The 26,938-nt window shown below is 32.3% G+C and overlaps 1 protein-coding gene across 2 annotated transcripts in view; it reads right to left on the bottom strand.

Moving 5' to 3' along the window:
• Nucleotides 1-9,142: 9,142 nt before the first annotated feature.
• The window catches only part of CADM2 (cell adhesion molecule 2), a 464,221-nt gene continuing 446,425 nt past the window's right edge, over nt 9,143-26,938 (bottom strand). For both annotated transcript variants that reach the window (XM_032882208.1, XM_032882209.1), the window contains 2 exons: nt 11,741-11,866; nt 9,143-10,911 (listed from right to left, as the gene is read on the bottom strand). In XM_032882208.1, coding sequence (XP_032738099.1) covers nt 10,793-10,911; nt 11,741-11,866 — 245 coding nt within the window. In that variant the 3' untranslated portion in view covers nt 9,143-10,792. The remainder of the gene's footprint in view (nt 10,912-11,740; nt 11,867-26,938) is intronic.

Genomic DNA, 26,938 nt, shown 5'->3' with positions numbered 1-26,938 from the left:
AATCTATGTTCCCAAAGGCACACAATTGCACAATAGAGAGGCAATGGAGTTCAGGAGCTAGATTTAAGTTCTAAATCTGATTCTCACTGAATTACTGTATATGTGACCTCCTATGCTTCTTTTCTCTTTATTAAAATGTGGTGTTAGTTTTGAAGATTTTTAAAAAATTATCTTCTGATGGGAAAACAGTATTTCTTCTTCAACTCTGAAGGAGAAGGAGGCATCTGAATTTAAAGAATCACATTGTGTGTGAAAAGAGAAGCAGCTCTCTACTCTTATTGAATACTTCTGTATTCTAAGTGTCTTTGTAGGGTGGATGGGGGGTATTGGAGATTCTCACATCAGCTAACACTCTGACACCCTCTGTGTCCTACAGTGTACCTCAGCTCTGAAATGAGGTGCCTAGAGTTAGTCCAGACCCCACAGAGTAAGGGCTCAGTCCTAACTTCAGATGCCAAATGCCAATGGTGGGTCCCCAGGTTAACCACAACTTCTGTCCAACTTAGTTACAAATCAAGCACACTCCTTCCTTAGTTTTGAACATTTGCTAGAACTGCTCACAAAAATCAGGAAAGAAGTTTACTTACTAGATTACAAAGGTTATACCTCAGGAATAGCTAGAGGGAAGAGATGCATGGGGCAAGGTATGGAGAAAGAGGAGCAGAGATTTCCAGTCCTTCCCCAAACTCTCTACCCTTTGAGCAACCAACCATGTTCACCAAGTAGGAAGCTCTACAAATGTTGCCATACTTGGGATTTTTATGGGGACTTCATTACACAGGCATGATGGATTAAATCATTGTCCATTGATGATTACCTCCTACCCTCTCCTCTCTCAGAGGTCAGGATTTGGGGCTGAAAATTCCAACCCTCTGATCATCTGGATGGTTCCCCTGGCAATCAGCTTCTATCCTGAGGCTATCCAGAAACCCTCAGCCACCAGTCATAAACATACAAAAAGACACTTAGTACTTTTGGAGATTCCAAGTTTTTTAGGAGCTATATGTCAGGAAAGGGAAATGGGAGCCGTATTATAATATCTTAGCCCCAAGATCATAGCTAGTGGCTGCATACAAGGAAGAAAAACATGGGTGAAAGGTGTTTCTGCAGCTGGGAATATGATGTTTGGTGTAAAGTTATTGCTGATTCTTAGGCTGGAGTTCATGGTTAGGCTTGAACTGTGCCCTAGTCTCTGAGCTTAGTGCTATGTGTATGTCCAATATAACATGACTCCATCCAATTAGCGGGAAAATCTGTAAGCCAGATATGATTAAAAATACTATTGTCTTCTATGACACCTAGAGGCCAAAGAAGGGACTTTAGTGTCACACAAGATAATTTAAGTGTTATTTAAAGTTAATTTAAGTGTTATTTACCTGAAGCGTGGGAATTAATTTTATAGTAAGGGAATAAAGTTGATAGCCTTATATTTTCATGGAAACAAATCTAATTTTAAAGTTTCTTTTAAAGCAAATAAATATGCAATTGATAGATTATATGGTTAGAGTGTGAGTCCTTAGATTCCAAAATCCTCTTGCCATGGAGTCAGACCAGGGCAATTTGTGGGGTCACTGACCCTTTGAGATCCAATTTTGTAAAGTTTCCCTGATCTCTGGCTAAGGATATTAGGACATGCTCCCATATGATAAAATTGACAAATAGACACACATTATCTTTAAGAATGTTCCAATTCTCTTTTAATCATTTTTCTCTCCTAATACATTGAAAAAAAAAATTCCACTTCCCAATATTCTCTTAATTTGTGATTAAAGAAGACATATATTTCCCATATACCAATTTTAATAGTTAAATGTGTTTTCAAATATTAGAGTGAGTGAGTGTCATATTTCAGGGGTATTATGTTATTTTCCAGAAATAATTCATTAGTTTGAAAGGCCCACACTGCCTCCAATCTATGTGAAAATATATTCCTTAAAACTGCCATGTGATCAGATTATATGCACCCTCCATCTGTGTAAGGACTTAGGTTAGTAAAGGCAAAGTGAATTCAGGTTTTGATAGTATGTGCAGGAATGTATTTTTAGAACTTTTAATAGTAATGTACACTCTCTAGTCATTGTTATGGCCACTCCTCAGAAAATGAGTTAATTTCCTAGCATAATAAAGTATTAGCTCATTATTCAGATCTATTTTTTAAAAAAATCAACATGGAAAATCTTCAGATAGAGATAGCCATCGAATTTAAGACCATGAACACTGGTTTGAAAGATATGCTATTTATTTACTTTTAAGTTTGATTAAATCATAAGTTTTCTTTCATAATACCTTTTTTAAATTAGTAACAGAATTACCCCACTCCTCTGTCCAACATAAGAATGCCAAAAATACAGAATGTGGCCATTACTTGGAAGGATGATTTAATTATTAATATTTTGACAGTTTGGGTATAGAATGCTATATTCAGTTTCCTAGTGTACTTCATGAAGTGGACTGATAATATATAATAGGTGCTCAATAATTATGTTTTCATTAAATAACATGCAATATAGAGTAGCCCTCAATGGCATTTAAAATGCAACTAGGAAAATGCTTTTTCCTTTTAATCTTTTCCTTGTATGTTTTTTATTTACTAGATTTCAATGCATTAAAATATCCTTAAATTGCCCAAAACAAATAAAATATGATTTGAAAGAAATGTTAAAACTATGCATTTCCTCGAACTTCTTGTTTTAAAGGAGTGTACAGTTATTTTTAGCATCATCCCAAGATTGTCATTTAATGAAGTCCCCTCTTATGGACTGAAGCCACTATGCAATTATTAAGAACACTTAAACTTAACTCTACCGTTTAGTGAATTAAATAAATTCCCAGTATGCCTCCTTGATTTAAAAACAATGCCAAAGAATATTTTGACAGAAACAACAATTGCCAATATGAAAACACGGAGTTGAGTTTCATCTAGGAAACATGAGTGTCCTAGGTTTCTATATTTGTACATGTTTGTACACACATATTTCTACATAGACACATGTACATATACACATGAGCTGTATAAGAGTGGGCATTTTGGCTATCAGAAAAAAAAACAAAGATTGTGTCAATGAATGTGATTATTTCAAATATTTTCTTTCAGACATGTTGAATTCTATCTTTGATATAGAATCAAATGTGCTAAATTGTATCACAGGGTTGTTTTTGCTTGGAATAATGAATTAAAAGAAATAAAATGTTATTTAATAAAATAAACCAGATACAAAATCTTGCCTTGTATTTACAGATAAATTTTAATGGAATATTTCATGGTCTAACACAAATATCAGACCCAATGACACTAATTCTTGTACAGCCTTTGGCTTACCCTGTATAACAAAATCTGTTATTTAAAGTAGACTATAAAATACCTTATGGTAAGTGAACTTCCAAAGACACAAAGAAAATCCCCCATAAATTTAAAAGCTTATCTCAAATTCTTATTGGCATAAGCTTAGGATGGATATATTATTAATTGTATTATCTTAGGTAGTTGAAATATATAATACTGGTTAGAGTGTGAAAATTAAAAAAAATAAGTTTAGGTATTTTTGCTTCTGTTCCTAGTCAACATTAGTAAACACACATAAGTGAATGCAAAATTACCTTTACAGAGTTTTGAAATTTTGGCAATCTCAAGCAAATTTCCCTAAGTCAGCAACATTTTTTTTTTTACCCTTAGTCAGCATATTACAAGGTTCATATTTTCCAAAGAGTAACGATTGAATGTTGTACAAATAAGATAACATTTATTTTTACTACCATTTAATTTTTAAAACTTCCACTTAGAAATTTACAAGGAAATTAGGCATCACTGAGAAAATCTAAAATGAATGGATAATGTAGTCAGTTGAAAAAGATACACAAAATAATGTGTTTGGTATAAAGGAATTTGTTTTGTGACATCCTTTATAACTTGTCAGTGGGAAGAAAGTTCCATCTTTCATTGTCTGCTTTCAGACCTAAGAAAATGAACTAAATGAATAGACAATTCAGTAATGTCCAACAGATAACTAAAATTCAAATTTTATTTTTCCATATGTATCAGACAATTTTTTTCTGACAAGACTTTACTGAAAGATGAAGTGCAAATGGGAACCCTGTAAGAATGTTTTTAAGAGTTGTACATGACATATTTTAAGCGCCACTAAGTACACATTGAATACTTTGTAAGTATATAGGCATAGCAACATGCAAGTGTCATGTACCTAATATTACAATATGCATTTTGTTTTTTGAAAATGTTTATGATAACAGTAGATTCAATAATTGTGGTTCTTTATCTTCTGTGCAGTTTGCTTTTTTGGGGGGCAAATCTTCTTTACAGCACAGAATTTATTTTTTTATGTTGTCATAAATATACCCTTCCAAAAGTTATGAATTTCGTGTCATATAAATAGAACATTTTATTTTTGAAGCTACATTACTGGGAATACCTGCATTTCTGGGTACCATTTTCTGAGATAAGTCTTTAAATTTTTTTTTAACATGGCAGACTTGTTCCAACGTTGATTATGTTAAAATACTTATGATAAAAATGGAGCTTTCTTGAGGGAATACTTTTTGGTTGAGTGAAAAGCTAAACAACCAATTCACAAATACTGATGTGAACTGAATATGAAGAAAATAGGTCAGTAATCCCAAACTCGTGGGTTAATCCTTAACTGCATCATTGAATCTACAATAAGTACAGCAGGTACAGTTAAATAAATTTGTAATGAGATTAAAATTTTATACACTTATAAGGAGAAAGAGTCCTAGTTTTGACAAATCTCTAAATTATTCCTCTATTTATGAGAATCATTCAATACATCAGAAACACAGAGAAAAGCAAAAAGAATAGAGAGATAACAATTCAGTTTACATTTCATACTTTTTTTTAACCAACTGGTGACCACTGCTTTCAACTATCAAACATTTTATTGCATATAACTTTCACTATCATCAAATATAAAGAGAAAACTGTCTACTAGTATCATGTACAAGGAAAAGCATTTGAAGAAAGAAAACATTTGAGGTTTGACAGTACTGTGTATAAGAGAAGTGTAACGTGGCATTCAAAAGTCCGTGTGGGATTCACTGCTGTTCTGACCCTGGATGTGGGAAAAGTGCTTAAGTGCTGAGCCCTGGTAGGTTTTTCTTTTGCCCCTGCAATCTTCAAATATCTTTTAACTTTTCTTCTTTTGAAATATACAGTATGTTTTAGGGGAAAATAGTGTTTCTTCTTTACATCTTTTTCACATGTGGGCCCATTCTCTCCAAAATAACCATACATTTCTTGTCACTAATATATATATATATATGTATATATATATACATATATATATATTATCTAACATATATATATATGGAAAAGATGGTAAAGATTTGACCAAATATATTTTTAACATAACCACATAACATAGAAACATCCTACGTTAAACATATTTTATAGATTTAACATAATTTTAAATAGTTTCTTGCATCTTTTTTTTCTTCCTTAGGAAAAATTGCTTTTAAAATGTAATTTCCTTTTAGAATAATTAAATTACATCATTTGAAAAATTCATATTATGTCTAAGCAAACAGAATAAAGTGGGCATTTGTGGCAATACTTGGCATTCATTATTCAGATATTATTTGTTAATAAGGAGGCAATTTTAAATACTTAAATTTTTGTCTTACATAGATAACAGTTCTTGGGAAAATAAATCACATACATAATTTTTACTTAAAAGTACAGCATTGATTTATAAGAAACTGTTGCATTTTAAATATTAAATGAAATGTAAGATTGGATTCCAAAGTGTTGCCATTTAAATTATTTTTTAAAAATCAACACACTTATATTACATTGAAATACTAAGTAGGCATGAGAAGAACTATCCTTATAATGTTAGCATATTTTGCCTATCGGAAAAGTTAATGATAGGAAAGGAAAAACAAATGCAAACCCATACACCATTGAATACAATAAAAGAAATTGGCTTTTGAGATTTCCCAGGGGCTGGGGAGAGGACTGCATGTTAGTCCCAAAGAGTGCTTCCTGGGATATCCTGTAAATAATTATTTCTTCTATATCATAGCCCATGTTAAAAGTGAGAGGTAGAAGGATTATTGTAAGTATGCATGGCAGAGAACTTACCAGCTATATCCAATAACTATTGCATTCAATATTAATAATCTCAATACATAAAAATGCTGATGAGTTTAGAACCCATTCTTGTATGTTGCCCCCTTTAGCTCTCTATAATTTTGCTATTTTCTTTCAATCCATTGCCTTTGGAAGGGTATAAGTGCAAAGGGTATGTCTGGGACAGAATAGGGAGAGAAAAGGGGAAAAAAAAAACAACAGAAAAAAGGTCCCAAAAAATCCCCGTTAAGATATAGTGACTTTAACTATTAATTAATGGTAACCTATGTTCTTTGATTGAATAAATGTGTACTTATAATAAAAGTACCGTAATCAATTTAAATATACACACATTTCAAAAAAAGTTTAAGAATTTCAAATTCAATTAGTTATCAAAGTTTACAACTCAAGTTATTTCTTTGTCTCCAGTAGTGTTAAAAACTAGGCCAAATAATTTTATTGTGTCACATTCATGATTAAATAAGAAAAACTTAAAGTGTTTGTTGTTGAATCAATTATATTTTTAATTAATGTTTTAGTGTGTGGGAGGTGAAGATTAGCAACCTCTCGGATCGTGTTAAAGAATTCTTTAAAATCCCTTTGCATTAGTATCCAGCAATAGAATTGCAGATATTGCACTGAGTATATTTCAATATTGCCAGTGTATATTTCAAAACAAATTCTATTATCTACACTAAGATTTCCTCTTTCCCAATATTCAAAATGCATATTATAATTACATGGGTTTCCAACATCCATACACAGCAAGTACAAGATACTTACATGTACGTACACTGTAGTTACCTATATTTTGCATAGTTTTTAGTGTGTACTTTGTGCCACTTAATAAAAAGCATTACTCAGTAATTCTTATTAGGTGTTTCATTTCTTTCAGCTGTGGTTTCCAGTTCTTTTTGTTTGTTTGTTTTGCTTTGTATATTCATCACAGATTACCATTTGCAAAGGGAGATAATATTGGGCATTTTTTGTGGGCTCTAAGTAATCCGCAATATAATGGGGAAGTTGCAGAAAGTTACGAGGTTTTGCATTTTCTTCACAATTAAAAAACATAACATGAATTTCATATTTATCATTCATAAAATTATTCTTATGTCCAAAGGAAAATAAAATGTATTTTAAATGTTCCCCTTGGTAACACTTTGCAATAAGTGGCACTAAATTACACGTTAACTGGTATGTTACATGGAAGAACCATCACGGTCAAACAGCTGCTGTACATGTGCCTATATGGAATCTCAATGCTGTTACAGTCATGAGTACATAATTACAAGTGAGCCTGTCCTTTTTACTGAGATATTTATATTTTTACAAAGAAATAAAAATAAATGAGGTGTTAGCTTCTTTGCCATATTTAGGAAAGTTAGTTTTCTTTCTCTATTTTAATTGTTGGGTTTCAATGCAATATTAAGCATCTTGAATCAATATGAGATCATCCAGTTTCTAGATTAAACTCCAATATCAGGTTCTTTAAACTGCTTCTTGGGTTCTCTGGTAAAAGAAAACAAGTTGAAATCTCTCTCTCTTTCTCTCTCACACACGCACAGCCACAGCCACACCCACACAAACACACACGTCATGTGCTCATGTGCTCGATCTTTGCTCTTGCATTCATAAACTTTCCTTTTTCTTCCTAATTTGAATAATCATCCCATCTAGGACACTCAAAAATGGGAAAAAAAAGAATGCTGTTTACACTTTTTTGATGGAGGACAATCAATTTACACTGTAAACAGTACACTGGCAGAGAATAGCTACTTTGGGTAAAGAATAATGTTTCATACTCTACTAGGGGTATATGTGTGTTCACACTCCTTCCATTCAGTTCCATAGCTACTGTGCTCAATAAGCAGAGACAGAATTTGGCTCTGTGCATACACGTGTGCACATTTCACACATTGCAATTGACATGGTCCCATTTTTGTATTTTTTCCTGATTTTTATAGAAATGTGTAGAATTTTTATAATTTATTCCCTTGTTTGGTGGAAATAAAATAAATTTTAAAGAGAGTAAAATACAGCTCTATTGCTATATTTTTCAAGAACTAAAAATGATACCTAATTCAAATCTAACTATTTTAATTGGCTAAATATTTCATTAGAGCCCACAAATCATAATATATTAGTTTCTTTTAAAGAGTTCTATTGACTTTTTATATTACTCTAAAGGGTTAAAAGAGTCAAAAATTTTGAAATACAACCAATTTTTGATTTCTAATTTTATAGTGCTATAAATAATGATTGAGTTATTTAGGCAACAATTTAGCAGTTGGAGCAAGTAGAATATAGACAAAATGAAAAGGGATGTAAATACAGCATCTATGAAGAGTAGCAATTTTGTAAGTGCATCCTGAAATTAAGTTTTAAATAGTAATTGATGATGCAGTTTATACAACTTACTTCTGTAATAAGAACCTTTCCATTTTGTACTAACAGGATGGATTTTGTTTTGTGGAGTCTTTCTAAAGATTATGCATTGAAAGATATGAACAGTTTATAAACCTATTCTAGTTTCAATGTGTCTAGTAGCACCTACCTGATTCTCTCAAACTACCATACTATATTAACATATTATTGCATTTTTCCACAGATGGTATGGAGTGAACTGTAAAAACAAGCATGCAATCACATCAATGCAGACTTATTTCCTTAAAATGTCATACTGTATATGATTTATTATGTTAACACTCAACCACATCATATTATTTATGTTCTGTATATTCTGAAAAAGTGCTGCTTGACTGACATCGTCCTTTTTCTTTTGTGAGAAATCAACAAGATAAATGCTTCAACAATCAAAAAAAAAACAATTTAAAAATTCTAACGTTGTCTTTAAAAGTTTATACTTTTCTGATAAATAATCTAAGATACAGCACCCTTGTCTTCCATTTGATATTAATACATGATGTCATACTCAACCATTCTCATTTCCCAAAAATAAATTCCAAGATATTATTTTTAAAACCATAGGCCATCATACTTTCAGACATCACAAGTGTAGCTACCATATTGTCATATTTGTTTTCTTCTTAAAGGTGCAATGCTTGTGAATGGGAAAATAATTTTTATCTAACTGGATTTTTAATTTTTAGCATATAATAAATTTAATGAGAACTAATCTAGCAGTATTGTATTTTACTAGAAGAAATACTATGACTTTAGATTGACTCTGTCATATTTAAGAATACAGCATTTCTTAATGGTAAATACACCAAAATTTCAGAAATAATCCAGAGAAAGAGACTTTCACCTTGGAGTTAAAAGCATGGCAGAAATTCTCCATCACTAACTGTTCATAAGTTTGTACCTCACAAAATGCATAGACAGGAATTTAATATAAAGAATTAGTTCATTTATACAGAAAACATGTCTTAAACACTTCTTTTTGGCAAACCAACATAGGTAAGCAGCTCTGGAACTGCCAAATTAAAATTTGTAAATTTTTAGCAAACTAAGAGTTTACTTTTAGGTTATTATTCAACTGTGGTTGTAATTTAAAACCTGAGGCTGTGCACTGGTTGTTAGCTTAAAATTACCTTTCCTTATAACATTGTGCTTCCATTTTATAACAAATAAAAATTAACAAGAACTAGAAAAATTTGTTGTTGAACAGTGCTAGGACATACAGACAAAAATACTAATACATGTTATCTACTTATAATATTGGTTTAAGTAATATCTAAAGGGATATAATGGACATTAGAAAATGCTTACTTATGACTGAATTACCTACAGCCAAAAAAGTTAAATATGTATCAAATAATGTTTAATTGGATTTATTATATGCACTATATACAGATACTAAATGTCTCAAAATTGTGCCCTATGGATACTTCAATTTTGTTTAGGCAGGTGAGTCTTTATGGAGCAAATAAATTATAGAATCAAATTAGAAAAATGAATGAAATCTTTGTGATTCCTGAAGCAGTAAAATGTTGGTAAAAATGTTTTGGTAAACGAAACTAAAATAACCTAATGTTCAGATCTATATAATTATATAAGATGTCATGTCATGATTGCAATGCATACACACATGGCTCCTGTATCAAATACTATATTTTTAAATAGCAAGTTGATACAGCTTCACCAGTATTATCTCAAACATTCCAGAATCTATTCTACAGTATTTTCAGTTGTGTTTTCTAGGGTGTATGTTTCCAAACATGTCTTTGAAGGCAGACATGTAGAAAACATTGTTGTAAACCTCTAATTTCTGATTAAACTTAGATGCATTAGGTCTTTACCTAATCCTGTTCCTTGTGAATACTGTCCAGTGGTACACTGACAAAATTTATGATTTAAAGGGAAAAAAATGAGGGCAAAAAAAAAAAAAAACCTTTGCATACTTTTTTCAACGTATAAAAACAATTCAATACCATGATCCAAGGAGATGATTAACATTGTTAAGGCTGTATATTCAAGCACTGTATGTTAAAAGAGCAATGGTGTGGAATTTAGGCAGTAAGAAATGTCCTGCATTATGGATGGTACAGTAATTAAAGAATGATGCTTTCAACAGCTGATTGTTGGTATACACTGGCTACTGATAGCAGTACGGTATGGAAGTTAATAAAGGTAGCAGAAGATGGTAGAAATGAATTCTGAAAGATGATAGCCAGTTTTCTCCAGCAGCCAGCCTGGTAAAGAAAACTCATAATCTTGGCCTGCATTTTAAATGAAATACTCTTTTTTCTCTTCAGCATTGACTTGGCTGCCTTCAGCATTGATAATGGCTGTGTCAGCATCTGGTGCATCTTCAGCCCCTTTAGCTTCATTTGTTAAGTATGTTCCTGTGGGTATTGGAAGAAAAAAAAATATATGTCAGTTCTGTGAGACTGGTAAGATAGCCAGCATTAAAGCTACATTCACTTAGGAAGGAGCTTGTGCCAGATTTCTTATATGTTGGAACATATTCTGTAACATAATAAACCACACAATTCATTCTTCTACTGTTGCACACTATCTTTCAGTTTTCAGGTATATATTATAGATGAAGCTGTGGCCAGGTTAACTAGAGACAACTGCCTAACTGGTGTGGGTGATGAGTAGTTTGATTTCTTTAATGATGGATACAGACCATGTGCTCTGTACAGCTGTAGCAATCAGGGTCCTTTGTTAAGATGTTGATAATGATCACATCAAACGTGTCATCCTCATTTTGAAAACTCCCCTTAAAAGTAGATTATGTCAATAGTTTGCTACCTATCCCGTTGCAAAAAATTTACATATTTTCTTCATTAATATGGCCATATGTATATCTACAAAACAACAAACAAAAAATGTTGACCAAATGTTTAACATTATAGTTGAATGTCAGTCTGAGATAAATTATAAACTTTTTTCCTTTTTTCTTTTCTTTCTTTCTTCTTCTTCTTTTTTTTTTTTTCCTGAGCCAGTGACTCACTCTGTGACCTTTGGCTATTGGTTAGACATTATCTTGTTAAACCAAACCAACCTTCATTAAGTAAAATAATCAAGATTTCTATGAAGTAATTTCATATTTAAATCTCTCTCTGTCACATATATACATATACTCATTTAATTGTTCATGATAAAGCTAGTCTTCAGAATGTTTTTTGTTAAACTTAAGATAAGAATACTTTATTAAATATTACCTACCTTTATGTCTTGCCAGATATCGACCAAGCAGAAATATAGAACACAGTGTGACAAATACAACTACAGCCACTATTCCTCCTATAAGAGCATGATCAGGGCCAGTCTGGCCAGCCAGAGCATTGGGATCTAGAGAAGAGAATAAAACATCACACAAATGATGTCTTATTTAAGCATAGAATATATATTTGCATTGGAGTGAGTTCTTTTAAAAATTAGCACATTTCTTTTGAAATAAAATTTCATTAACGTGTATTAAACCAACCATCTAGTCAACAGATATTCATTTGTACAACATACCTGGGGCTATAACATTTGCCACATCAATCACAGTTGTCATTGACTGTACATTTTAAGACTGGATAAACAAATATACATATATAAACTTTTTTTTTTTTTTTTTTGAATGGGAGAGAGAGCACATGAGGGTGGGGAGGGGCAGAGGCAGAGGGAGAGAGAATATTTTTTTTTTTAAGATTTTATTTATTTATCTGACAGACAGAGATTACAAGTAGGCAGAGAGGCAGGCAGAGAGAGAGAGGAGGAAGCAGGCTCCCTGCTGAGCAGAGAGCCCGATGTGGGGCTCGATCCCAGGACTCTGAGATCATGACCTGAGCCGAAGGCAGAGGCTTTAACCCACTGAGCCACCCAGGCGCCCCAGGGAGAGAGAATATTAAGCAGATTCCCCACTCAGCGTGGAGCCTAAAGTGATGCTCAATCTCATGACCCTGAACTGGGATCATGACCTGAGCTGAAATCAAGAGTCCCACACTTAACCAACTGAGCCACCCAGGTGCCAGGTCAAATAAACCTGTATAATTTTGCTTGGCTTATGCTTTTTCTTCCTCTTCTCCTTCTGAATATATGTGTGACTGTGTGTGTGTGTGTGTGTGTGTGTGTGTGTACACACATGTATATTTTTTAGTGTGATGGATACAGCTGTCTCATTAAAAAAATAAAACTGTGTCATGGGAAATGCTGGGATTGAAATGATAACTTGGAATTTATTAACATTTAAATCTTATTTAAAGCTATAGCAATTGATGAACTCCCCAAGGGAGTAAGTCTAGATAGAGAGGAAAAGAATTCTGAAAACTGAACTGAGGAACTCCCGTATCTAAAGTCCTGGAAGAGAAAGTGCTTCCAGCAGAGCTGATTGAGAAGGAGAAAAGAGTGAGATAGAAAAATATCCCACAGAGTACATTATAGTTGATCAAAGGAATGAACATATTTCAAGGAGAGGAGGTTGTTAAAAATTGGGTTAAATGTGATTGACAGAAGGAGGAAAATGAATACACAGTGTAGAGGATTAACTGCCTATTTGACTTGTAGTTTTAGAGAAAGTAGCTGGAGAGATACAGATTAATAATAAACTTTCATATTTGGTCTCTAGTAAAATTACAGGAAAGACATGAACCCAGCAAAAGATAGCCAGTTTTCAAGCAGAAATGAAAAGATCAAAAGAAAACCTAGACAACTGGGAACTTCAAAAGTTTAGAAAATCAACTATCTACAGAAGCCACACAATAAGGGATAAAACTGAGTAAGCTCAGAACAACAAAACCCACTAAGGCTCAGCCTACTGCAAAGATCAGGTTAAGTATACTGTCTACCCTCCCAAGACCATGTTGCCAATATCCTTATAGTAACTACTTATATTCTAAAGGAGGGATTTAGAGGACGGGGAAAGTAAAGAAATAAATTAGGCCTGGAAATTATGCTTTCAAAAAATCTTAAAGTATGATAATAGGCACATGAATATGACATATTAGGAGTCTAATGTGTTTTTAATGAAACTATTATGAGAAAGTAGCATATATTTAGATAGGGGGGGAAAAGTCTACTTAAAACTTCAAACAACCTCAGTGGTTTGAGGTTGAATGCAAGAGGTAGAGTATAAAAGATGTGCAGTTCCCATGAAGAACATATTCCCAAACATGCACTCCAAATGTGACCATGGAATATAACTGACATGTTTATATTCTCATGGGGTAGAATTGCAGGAAGCAAATACGTGTACAGAAGAGAATTCCATTTCTTCAAGGAATTACAACTACTGCCAAGGCAGATGGATCCCTTAAGGCTCGTCTGGCATGTTTTCATAATTGTTATGGATAATGACTATTCAGTGATTCCATTCTTTATTTCCAAATAGGAGCACTTATATTAAGAAGCACTTCCTCATGGCTTTGTTCTTGCACTGTATTTTGTGTATGGGTAGAGAGGAGCATTAATAATTTGTCTTCTGATTCATTTGTCTCCAGACTAATATATCCAGATATGATGAAGAGGATATTTTGGGTATTTGAAGATCTTAGGCTTTGAGTTGGTTACATTGGCTTGATGGGACATTAGGTTGTCTCTTTGGACAGAGTATGGCAGTTGCTGGTGTCAGAAAAAGAGGTGAAAAAATATTTGGTGATCAGAAGGATATATTGGGGAAGATATTTCTAGCTAATAACAAACTTTTTCCTCTTCTTTCCATGCACAGAGCTAAGCATTTTCCAGCTTCACTTCAGTTGAATGTAATCATGCGATCTGTGTTCTGGACAACAGAATGAAGGTACAGCCAATAAAAATGTCCCACATGCAACTCTCCAGGGTGATCTCAGGAGATATGAATTGAAAATGAGAGAAGCTACAAGAGTAGGTACGAAAATAGATTATTCAGTCTCCACCTGGAAGAAAATTGCCCAACTAAAAGTACATGCATCAAACTGCACAAGGGAGAAAATAAATAAATAAATAATAAAATAAAAATTATAAAAAGTTTATTTTAAAAACACTGTGTATTAAAAAGTTAATCTGTTATGGAAGCTGTTGTTAATGTACCTTTTTATTATATATTTCTTGTATTTTCCTTAATTTCTGGCATTGGCTGTAAATATAAAAATTATAAAAAAAGAAAAACAGGAAGAAAATGAAGCAAAAAATAAACCTGTCATGTCTTAGAATTCCCCAATCTTATTCCTTGTTTAGACACTTCAGAACCAGTTTCAAGCCCCACTTCTTGCTTAAGTCCCCAAATGCAGATAGTCATAAATCATTTCCAATTTGTTTGCTGAATATCGCTCAGAACTGAGCACTCTTTGGGGGAACTGAGAAATCACTCCTGTTCATACATCTCTGTACCTATCTCATTTCCTGAAGGTAAATTCTGAAACATGCTATTGCTGAACCAGTTGGCATAAACATTATTTAAAGGCATTTGATAAATAGTGCCGAATTATGTTGTAGAAAGGTGGTATGAATTTATCCTGTAGCATCTACATCTGAAGGATTCCCCCACAACACTAACATCAGATATTAAAATTTTTTTAAAAAATTGCCAATGTAGTATTGCTAAGTGTTAAATATTTAGTATTTATAAGTTTCCATAGATGTGTCTAACTACTTTTGCCCATATGAATTCATTAATTTGAAATGGATGCTTATTCATTTTACCATTTTTCTATTGAAATTTTCTGTTTCAACAGCTTTCTCCATAGAAAGATGAATATTTTTAGTGAGTTTTATTTATTCTTCATTATTATCTTTTCAGTGATGGATAAGGATTATAACTTTATGTAATCAAATCTATCAAACTTTTGTGTTATGATGTCTGACTTGTGGGTCATGATTTGAAATACTTTTGCCATGATGAGGTTATACACATATACATTTGTGCTGTCATCTAACATTTTTATTGTCATATTTTAATCTACCTAAAATGTATTTTGGTCTATGGTTTGAGGCTAAAGTATAAAACAGAACAGAACAGAAGGAAGGAACTCCTTTCCTTCCTTCCCTCCCTTCCTCCTTCCTTTTTTTGAGAGTGAGCTGAGAGGGGCAAAAGGAGAGGAAGAGAGAGAGAATCTTAAGCAGCCTCCATGGCCAGTGCAGAGCTTGACACAGGGCTCCAACTCACAACCCTGAGATCATGACCTGAGCCAAAATCAAGAGATTTTGATTTGTCAAGAGACAATTAACAGACTGAGCCACTAGGGACCCCTGTACTTTATTTTCTAAAGTATTATGTCTGGTATTTGTCAAGATTATATTTATCATTTTCGTTTTATGACCATGAAACCTACTCAGTTTCCAACTTGTTTAAATAGTGTTTAAGTTGTTCTGTTAGAGTTTGCTTTTTTCTTTCTTTCTTTCTTTTTTTTTTTTTTTTAAATCTATTTATTTGAGAGAGAGAGTGAGCGTGAGGGGGAGAGGTCAGAGGGAGAAGCACTCTCCGCCGTGCAGGGAGCCTGATGTGGGACTTGATCTGGGGACTCCAGGATCATGAACAAGAGTGGAAGGCAGTTGCTTAACCAACTGAGCCACCCAGGTGCCCCAGGTTTTTCTCTCTATTATTGATACCAGTATGTATGACAATATCATCTTGATTCTGACGATCTCAGAATTGCAGCAAAAATCCAGAGGGACAAGCTGGAATCCTTCTTTTGACCATGGTAGGTCTCTTTACTCATCCCAATATCTAGAGTTATTTTTACATTTTCTATTTATCTAAAATTTGAAAGCAAACTGCAGTACACATCTCCTCATAAGAAACTTTCATGATAACAACATTCTTGAATGTTGGATATTTAAGTATTACCTTGTACAATATATTAGTACAATGAATCCACACTCAGATTCATTATAATTCAGAACAATTAGTCAGTGTTCTGGCTCTTTGTTTTCCCTCACTCCACCAAGATAAATCTGAAATCATTTAGGTTTTTTTTTTTTTTTCCATCATTTAAGTGACCTGCTTTTTCTAAATGACTGCATTCTTTGTTTTTTCCTCCACTGTATTTTGATATTTTACCTAGATACATTTTGTCATTTGCCTCAAGTCAAAATGTTTTTTTCATTTGGAAACCTACTTTTTAAAATTAAAATCAAATTAGTTCATTTGATTTGAGATTATGAATTCTTTTTTTAACTCTCCGTTTGATTAATAATTACTCTTTTTTTCTATTTTCTTCCTCAGGAAATCCACATATGTCCTAGTAGAAAATTCATATTTTATGTTGCATATGTGTCATTCCCTCTTTACTATTTTTATAATCATTTTACTAATTTACATTTTGTTTTAGTTATATTTCCCAAGTTTATCTTATGTTTATTTGATTTCACTTTCTACCATAGATTTTCCTTATTTCTTCCAAAAGAATTTTGTTATTGATTGTGACTTAGGTTTAACCACACTATTTAGTCCCACTGTGTACTTACTAGTAGATGTTTTAAGTAGTTGCATACTATTGACAATAATAAGTGGCAGTTTTATAGTATTCTCTTTATTGTAGTATAACAATTCCATTTAAACATCTGGGAAAATGCTTTTCTTTGTTGAGCATACATTATTTCTCTTCTTTTACTGAAAATATTTTTCAATGGATACAAATTAACTTTTATTCTGTTTACCCATACTTGCATTTTCTTTATTATTAATGTTGAAATGTTTTGAAGAAGGATTCTTTGTTCTGATGCTGGTAATTATTCCTGCTCAGTTTTAATGCTGCAAATCTATCCACCTACAGAAACTATCTTTAAAATAAAATATATATCATATGGCATCTGTACATAGTGGGTAGACTAGAAAGAGAGTCTTGGGATGTAGATCATTACTGGTAAGAAATTTCACTGATTTATTTCATGTATTTTGCCTATAATCTTCATTATCACAGTAGAATCTCAGATATGTGGACCATTCTCCCTTTTCTCTGTACAGTAAAACAATCTTTTTAGAATTTGTTTAAATAAATTTAAATTTATAGTGTTTTCATTTCATATATTATCACTGTGTTTTAGATACATTTATAGGTATATTAATAGGACTTTCAGAGAAAGTAATGCAAACACATTTATTTGACTCTATTCATTAATATTCTACATATACTCATAATCTGTGAAGTAAACACTTCAAGTTTTAGCCTTCACCTCATCAGCAAAATAAGTCAACATATAGTCCCAGAATTTTTAAGGTTTCAAAGATATGATGGATATAGATGTTACTCTGCACATCTATTTGTGAATTTATTTTTTTTAAATGAACACTGTTGGCTATGTTTTTCATTTCCCTCCTTAACTGTTAGAGCTAAAAGTCTGTCTTTAATTTCTATTCTTAACAACTAAAACAAATGATTGAAATTGAGGATCAGATAAGTATCATCCTAACAACGAAAAATAATATATAATTTAAATGGATTAGTCTCGGTAGGAATCTCTTATATATCCTTTCTCTCATATCTCTCTTACTGTCATAGCAATAAAAAAATAAAAAAAGAAGTACAACCTTCTGAAGCTTCTTTAGTGATAGCTGAGTCTTCATTATCATTCAGATAAATACATCATATATCTTAGACCATTATTCATTCTCAAGTGTTAGTCTATGATTTGAGGGAGTTAGTCTATTAACACTGGAGTAAGTAAATCCCAATGGATTTGGCAATAATTAGCATTCTCTTTAGTTGACAATGCACAAAACACAAAGCATATTGTAGAACTAAAACTTTCTGAATTTAACATTTTTCAATTAGGGTTACTGAACACTTAATAAAGGTCTCCAAAGAGAAAATTATGTCAAATAATAATATTTAGGTTCATAATTTCTGATATTTAGAAGGGTAGAAAGTAATCTTATAGTTTTATTTAACACCTTAACAAGGAGAAACCTAAATTTTAATGTAATTCTATCTTTGAAATCATTGCTGGGGGTTTCTATCAAGTAGCTTGTCTGTCATAAGTTCCCCTTTAAAATGAAAAGTATAAACTCCAAAGAAAGAACATCTGACTTTCTAGGATCACATCATGCAGAATTCATAAATGCTACATAGTTTTTAATTCAAGTGTTAGAATTATTTTATGATAAGTAATCTTATAAGTTATCATATATGATTTCCAGCTTGAAAAAAATGGTAAGAAGAAGTAAAACTAAGATCATTTTATGTAAATATTTTAAAATTAGTTTTCAAGCCTCTTTTTAAGAGAATGATTTTTCATTATATATTAAAATATATGTGTTTTCAAGGTCACATTTGGATTAACAATTGTAATTTTTTTAAACGATAAGATTCTAAGGATGTGTACTATAATAAACATGCTAAGTCACTCATGAAACTGATAAAAAGTTTTTACTGTTTTCTTATTGAAATCTAATAAATACTATCTACAAAGCTTTAAATACCAGGGTTCAGATTATACATTCATTATCAATAGTTCAGTACCAATTTTTTAAAAGATTTTATTTATTTATTTGACAGACAGAGATCACAAGTAGGCAGAGAGGCAGGCAGAGAGAGAGAGAGAGAGAGGAGTAAGCAGGCTCCCCACTGAGCAGAGAGCCCGATGCAGAGCTCGATCCCAGGACCCTGGCATCATGACCTGAGCCAAAGGCCGAGACGTTAACCCACTAAGTCACCCAGGTGCCCCCATAGTTTAGTATCAATTTTAAAAATATGGAGTAATGAATTGGATACTAGACCAGAAAACTGCCAATTAAGTTTGAGACTAAAATAAAGAGATATCTTTGACAAATCTAGGAATAGAATTCAATGTCAATATTGAAAAATATTAGTAAGAAAAAGCTGGAACAAATACAAGAATTAATGAAAGAAACAGTGCCTCTTATAGAAAAGTCACTAAATAGTTCCCTAGTAACAATCATCAGTCATTGGAAGTCAAGATTTAAATGAATCAAGAACAGAATAGTACAAATTTAGACCAAATATGACCAGACTGCATGATAAGAGACATTTCAACAGTAAATCCACTTATATTTTGTACCCATTTGGGAGGATGTTTTAAAGTGATTGAAAACTCTTGGAGAAATTTCCGTTTAACTGTAAAATGGTTCAAAAGTATGAAATTTAACTCAAAAATAAGTGTAAAGCTGGGATTGTCACAGTTAGAAATAGAAAGCATAAATAAATGACTTTTCAAGTTTAGTTTCCCTAAGTGATTCTGAATCATAATCAAATGACATCTAGCATTTCTACTGAATCTTCTCTTGCTGGGAATGTACTTGCTTTGTGTATTTAAGACTTTAGAAATAGGTTATTCTTATTTTAAGAAACGGCTATGGACTGAATTGTACTTCCCACGAAATCCCTATGTTGAAGCACTATTCCTCACTGTAGTGGAACTTGGAGATGGAACCATTGGGAGAATACTAGGTTTAAATAAGATCATGATGGCAAGGCTCTCATGGTGAGATTAATGCCCTTATAAGAAAAGATACCAGAGCTAAGTCCCCCTCTCTTTCTCTTTCCCTCCCTCTCTCTGTCTCTCCCGCTCTGCCATGTGAGGACACAATTTGAAGGTAGCTCTCGGCAAGCTAGGAAGAGAACTTTCTCCAGAACCTGGCCATCTTAACCTTCTAGCTTCCCGAACTGTGAAAAGTAAATTTCTGTTGTTTAAGGCAATCAATGGTATTTTATTTTTGGCAGCCTGAGCTGACTAATGTGGAAACCGTATTATGATCTTTTTCATGTGTTCTCTCACTTGACTTATGTAAAAATTTGAGGCCATAGAAAATAGATTTGGGGAAGTTTGGATAATCCATACTCATTCCCAGCCAATTTTTTTGGAGACAAATAGAAGACACAAGACTATACCAATCAATTTCTTTTAGTGAGTTCCCTGTGATTGAGTTGTACATTGTATTAGGTGCTGTAGTGAGTTAACCCTGAAAACCCCTCAATATGCTCACCCACCTATGTTTCACAGTGGTTAAGATGTAATGATTGACACCCAGAACATCAGATGAAATAAATCTTGGAATGAAACTATGTTGTACTGTGTACACAAATAAAAGGAAAACCATAGAATAGAAAAAAAGTCAGTTAAAGTCTTCAAGTCAAAGAATTGCTCACAAAATCCTAGATTTACAAATTGTTTATACCAAACCTTAAACCACTTACTGCTACTGATTTGACTTTAAACAAGTTTCTTAACCTTTTCATCTTTAAAATGTGAATAATTCTTATTTTCCAGGGTTGTCAAAGATTAACTGTGTTACTGTACATAAAGAGCTTAAAGGCATATTTGACACAATGTAATGTAAGCACTATCTAACAGTTATATGCGGGGGAGGAATGTGGAAAGTATAAATTGCTGTGTAGAAAAATGTAGGTTTCCTTTTTCAACTTATACAAAACTCATTCAGGACTTTTGCTCTACATGATAATGGTGAACTGTTCTAAGTGTCTGAATATTTGAAAAATGGGGAGGGGATATTATTAGAAGAAAATTTGCATAACATGAGATTGAAGAAAATGAAACTAGTGGGAGTTTGATGGGTGAGGATTAAATGAGAGAATAATTTATTGACTCTTTAATCTATGCCAGGTTCTGTTTTATAAATGGCTTATTTTATTCAAAGCATGCAAAGTGTTGACTCAGAAAATCATAGTTATTATTAATATAAAGATTGATGAACTATGGGACAGCTTGTCTAAGCAAGTTTTTGGGATAGTTTTTGAAAGACTTTAAAAATAATTATGAAAGTCAGTTTTTAGAATGTGTCAGATGACTTCTATTTTGAGAACAAGTTTGTTAAAATATTTTTTCACACAATTGTATTTTCTTTTCTTCTGTCATGAAGAGGCATTCACTGCCCATCCTGGGTAAGTGACTTGACTTCCTGTTAGTGTTGTTTCTTCATCCCTTAAAATATTCTTCTTTCCCTATGCCTATGTAAAGTCCAAACAACATTGACTGGCTCCCCCTGTCAATTAGTCCTGAATTGTTTCATTCAGAAATGGCTTTTCTCTTGAATTAATTCACTTGCTTTAGTTTTATGTTCCCCAAAGAAGTTTACTTGACAGAAGTTTACTTGAAGAGGAAAGTTATATCTTATATTTGTAAAATCACCGAAATAAGAATTTTACACAGTTCTTAGAACCCAGCAGACTGAATGAGTGAATGGATAATATTAAATTCTTATACTAAATTCCAAACAGAACCTGGATCTTTAGATACCATTTGCTGTGCTGAGCAATAAATCACTACTCTTTCATGGCATTAAATTATTGGTTAAAAAATAATAATGCTGTTACTATTTAAATATTTTAGAAATTAGTACTAAGTAAAAATGGCTCATCCAGATTTGTACTTAATGCTTTGGATGATTTGGTCCTAACATTAAATTTGAATTCTTACTATGTATTTAAGGGCCTATTTTACTTTTTCTAAATGGAGTAATGCTTCAGAAAGAAAGTCACTATTGCAAAACCTTAGAAATAGTTATACATAATTTACTGATAAAAATATATTGTCTTTTGGCAGTATATGACATTTGCAAAGTCCCTAGAGGAAAATATATCAGAATATTCACTCAAGGATCATCTATTACCTTCTAATTTTATGTACAATCACTGTTCTAACAAAAATACTTAAGAACAATCTCTAAAGGATAAAAAAACATGAAAATATATTGTTCTTTGTATATGTACAGTGATTTACACATAATTTTAACTATGAACAATGTGTATAGGGACTCTAAATCTATGGATTCTAACTTAAGGTTACATCATACAGCAGGTTTTCATTAATAGGAAAATTCCCGGCAAGTGCAATGCTTAGCCTTTCTTCTGCCCCCAAAATTGTGTTCCATTATCACTCTCATAAATACACATGTTGCCACACATTTCTAGATATAATAGCATCTATGCCTTCCTATTAAGAAAGATTAGGACAATAATTATAAAATTATTTTGTTTGTTTTGTTTTGAATTTAGTGTTTCAAGGTTATTTCGCTTAGAGATATCATCAATTTATAAACTGTTTTAGCAAGTGAGGTGTGATTATCAGTGACACAAAAGTGAAGTGTTGCTACATCCTACACAGACTTTATACACTGCCCTATAAATTCTCTCCAGCAAGAATTGTCTCCACTCAAGATCTGTTAACATTTTTTATGAGTTATAGGTTTCCTAATTATATAACAATTGATTTCATTAACGGTATTATAGATAGTTAACAATACACTGGACCTAAACAACATATGCACTTGAATAAGATTCTCTATTTGTCCTAGAGAACTAAAATTTAAGTGGAAAATTTCTCCCAAAAAATGTGTTCTTGTTTTTGGATAAACTAGGCTCCAGCACAAATCTCTTTATTTTGCTAATCTTCCACTCTCAGGATACTATTTCTTTGACTACTTCAAATGAGGAAACTTTTCAGCTCTGAAGAATTTGAACAATCCAGAGAGGGCTCTTATCCAGCAGAGTAGCCAAACTATTAGGAGCAAGGGCCCTTCACAAACGCTTCACCTCATTTAGCACCGACATCCAAAAGGGGAGAGAACTTCCAGAAGGTGATTACCTGTGTGATAACAGGAGGAAGGTGAGAGAGGAATGTTCTTTAAGGTTATCTATGAGATCAAGGGAACAAAACAAGGTCTTAGGTAGCCATGGGATTATTTACTGCTTGAACAAGTTAGTTAAGTTATCTGTTAGGCAGAAGACATGGAGTGTAATTTTACTGCTTTAAACAGTAGTCTCTCTTTAGGATGAAGATCTGAAATAGTATCATTCAGAACGAAAAGACCCAAGTATCACTTCAGTTTGACATTCTTAGAGTTTCACTGTTCTACAGCTATCAATAAGGATGTATACCTTTTCGGCCTTCCTCTAAGAGTTATTGTTAATATGGAGCCTGTACATGTAAGTCACATCTAACAGGTGCTCAATATATAATATAAAATAATGAGCTTTATTAAGGTTAGAGACTATAAACCTGTATTTTGTAGTTTTACTTTTTTTTCAGATAAAATATGCTTACATTCATTCTTCAGTGTGCAATTTCTCTTACATTTATGCGATCTATAGAAGTTGCTGTATTTTTTATTCTCTTGCCTCATGTCTTTCTCACTAGGAACTGTTCTGCCTTCAATTTTAACAATACCTAACTCTTTGCACATCACTGGTCTCAGCCTACACACATAAAATAAATAAATGGGAACAATCATTAAGAAGGTAGACAAATTACTAGTATATGACATTGCCATATGTCTATGTTGGCAATGTACTCTGTGCAAATCTAAAAGAATGAATTAAAGTATTTTTAAGCAGACTGGAAGTTAAAGAATTTGTATGCCGTATTTTCTGTGGAAGAGTCAAATCTAGATTTAAGCCTATTTCTTCTTAAACTAAATTAAAAAGAAATGGCCTAATAGTAACTAAAGGAAGTATTTATCGGAGAAAACCATAATAGGGCAGATTTAATTTCAAAACACTTAGAAAATATAAAGAATAAATGTTTGACAATGAGAATATTTATAACACTCAACATTAGTCTAAAAACTTTAGTCTGGAGCAATTGTTTATGTCAATTCATAGCAGAAATGACTGCAATGGAAGAATAAATATTTAAAATGATGAGGAAGGATCACCTGGGAATATGTCCATTTTTTTTACTGGGCCAAGTTATTAGAAACACAGTACCACTGCTACTAAAATAATTGCCCTTCAGAAACCAGTCAGCTCTGAAATGTGTGCTATATTACTGGTCAAATTCAGTCAAATGAATAGCCTTGTATCTATTAATATTTTTAAATTGATTACCCTGGTATTAATTACAATAGTCATACTGACTATGTTCATAAAAGTTTTAAAACTACTATAAATGGTCATTGAACAAGTTCTCCAGTTACAATAAAGAATATATTCTAAAGAATATAAAATACACATTCTCTTTATATATCATTTAGAAGAGACTGTCACATACCAGTGGGAAAAGCTTATGTATGTTTTAAATTTCAAATCTTAAGTTTACTGGACTCTTACTCCAGTATTTTTTCATATACTAAATTATGTTCAAATAGAAAGTAAATCTCTCCTATTTCACCCTTACTGGTCTTTCATAAAATAGCTGTTGGACCTGTATGTTACTTAAACTCTCTCTGCCTCAGTATCCACATATATAACACAGGTAAGAGGCACAAAGAACTTTTGTGTGAAATATATATATACATATATATATATATATATATATATATATATATATATATATATCTTGGAACAACCTCTGTCCATAAAAGATAATGATTATGGTTAATATTTATTAAGAAGAATTTTTTATCATTTTATTAAATGTATTCAATGATTAACTTATTTTATCCATAAGCCGATCTTATAACATGGTTACTATTTTCATGTCAAATTTAGTAGATTTTATAGTAAATATTCAATAATTCTTTTTATCATTTAACTTTGGTACCAATCTCCAAACTGAAAATGGAAACTAACGCAAGCTGAATTAGACTGTTATGAAAGCATTCTCATTGGAGGAAAAGTGTCATGGAAAGGTTATATCATGACTAATGTATATTAAAAACTAACTGATGTCTGCACAGAAATGATCATGTGAACAACTTTCTCAAGTTTAACAAGGGATTTCATTCCTGAGATTCTTTGCTTTCTCTGTGTTGTGTTCTCTTCTTCTCTTCTTCTTCTTCTTTTGGTTGTTGTTCTCTTTTCATACCATTTCAGGAGAAGATTGGAAGATAAGAATCAAGGACCAAACATCACTGGGTGTCCTCTTTACCCCATAATCCTGAATTTATCTTCCAAAATGGCCAAGGCTGGTAAACAGTGGCTAGACTTAACAAATTCACCAATAAATTTATTCCAACCCAAAAGATTTGTAGAAAAATATGTTTGGAGTTCAAATTACAGATTTATAAGAAAAAATCAGTCTCTTAATTTAATTGATAAGTTATAATAAAAATTGACCAGGATAGCTCAAACATTATATTATGGAAAGCAATTCAGAATGTCACTTCTTTTTCTTGGATCTATTGAATATATTTATTTACCCAACTATAGGAAGAACTTTGGAAGAAGGCTGTATCAAATTTAGTGATTTCTTCTAACATGAATTCGAGGAAAATATCAGTGTTAAACTCCAAGGTAGTTAACTCTTGGATATCTGGCTCAGTTGTACATAATTTATATATTTGATATCTGTCAAGAGCTGCCATATCCTCACCGTCATTAACCTCACAGACATCAATAATTAAGTGATCAGATAGCTCTCAGATCTAGACACTGGATATGACAGAAGAAGTTGTGTGCATATTTGTGAGTATAAAATAAACTCTGTTGTTCCCAAAATAAATAAAAAGTTTGCATGAAACATACCATGCTTAATATATACAATGCTTTCAATTTAAGCACACATGAATTTGCATATTTCATGAAATAATTGACTGCGTTTTTTTAAATTTAAGAAATAAGTATGCAAAGCGCAACTAAGCCTGTAACAAACTCTTCAGTGGAATTTGACTTAAATATTAATGAGTGGCAGATATGCTCATAAAATAATTCTGCCCTTACAAATTAATATGAAGTACGATTATATGTAAAATTTTGTCCTACATCATTGTTAAAAAGCACTGGGCCTAAATTCCTGTTATGCATAAAATATAATTACTCATTTTAACAACTATTACATACACAGCACTTTGTAGAGCAAGCATACAAATGAAAAGACCTAACTGAAAGTTCTGAGATACATTTACTAAGGTCATTTAAACTATACTGAAAAAAATTTAAGTGACAAGATTAAAATACCTGCAATTTGTATTCTAAACTCTGTCTTGTGGTCATGAACATAGTGGTTTTTTTTTTTTTTAAGATCTTATTTATTTATTTGAGAGAGAGTGAGAGCATGAGAGGAGAGGAGGTCAGAGGGAGAAGCAAACTCTCCATGGAGCTGGGATTCAGATGCGGGACTCAATCCCAGGACTCTGGGATCATGACCTAAACCGAAGGCATCACTTAACCAACTGAGCCACCCCGGCGCCCCAACATAGATTTCTAAAACTTTTTTGAAGTGGTACCTAATACCTAAGACTGTCCTAGAATTTTAATGGAAGAGACTTATATCTTTCTTCTAATTAAGCATTACACATACAATTTAGAAGAGATTATGTCCATAGATACCACTAGATATATAACCTAAAATAATCATATTCTAATTGTGATTGGAAACTTAGTGTAGTTTAATCATTCTTCCAAGGTTAGCAAAATTGTTTATTTCTGTTTTGATAATAAGTGGAGTGCTGTTTAGTTCCCTCCTTTCTTCTTTGTCCCACCCTCCACATAAATTCACTTTTTCCACATTCTTTCCTATTAGCTGTCATTCACTGAGTTCAAATTGCCTAACAAGATACCATATCAAGAAAATAACAAAGAACAAACTTATTTTCTCAAGATC

Source organism: Lontra canadensis, unplaced genomic scaffold (genome assembly GCF_010015895.1).
Source record: "Lontra canadensis isolate GAN:19392208 unplaced genomic scaffold, GSC_riverotter_1.0 scaffold80, whole genome shotgun sequence".
NCBI lineage: Eukaryota > Metazoa > Chordata > Mammalia > Carnivora > Mustelidae > Lontra > Lontra canadensis.
The sequence above is the reverse complement of the archived record's forward strand: the minus strand, read 5'-3'. Positions and strand labels throughout refer to the sequence as shown.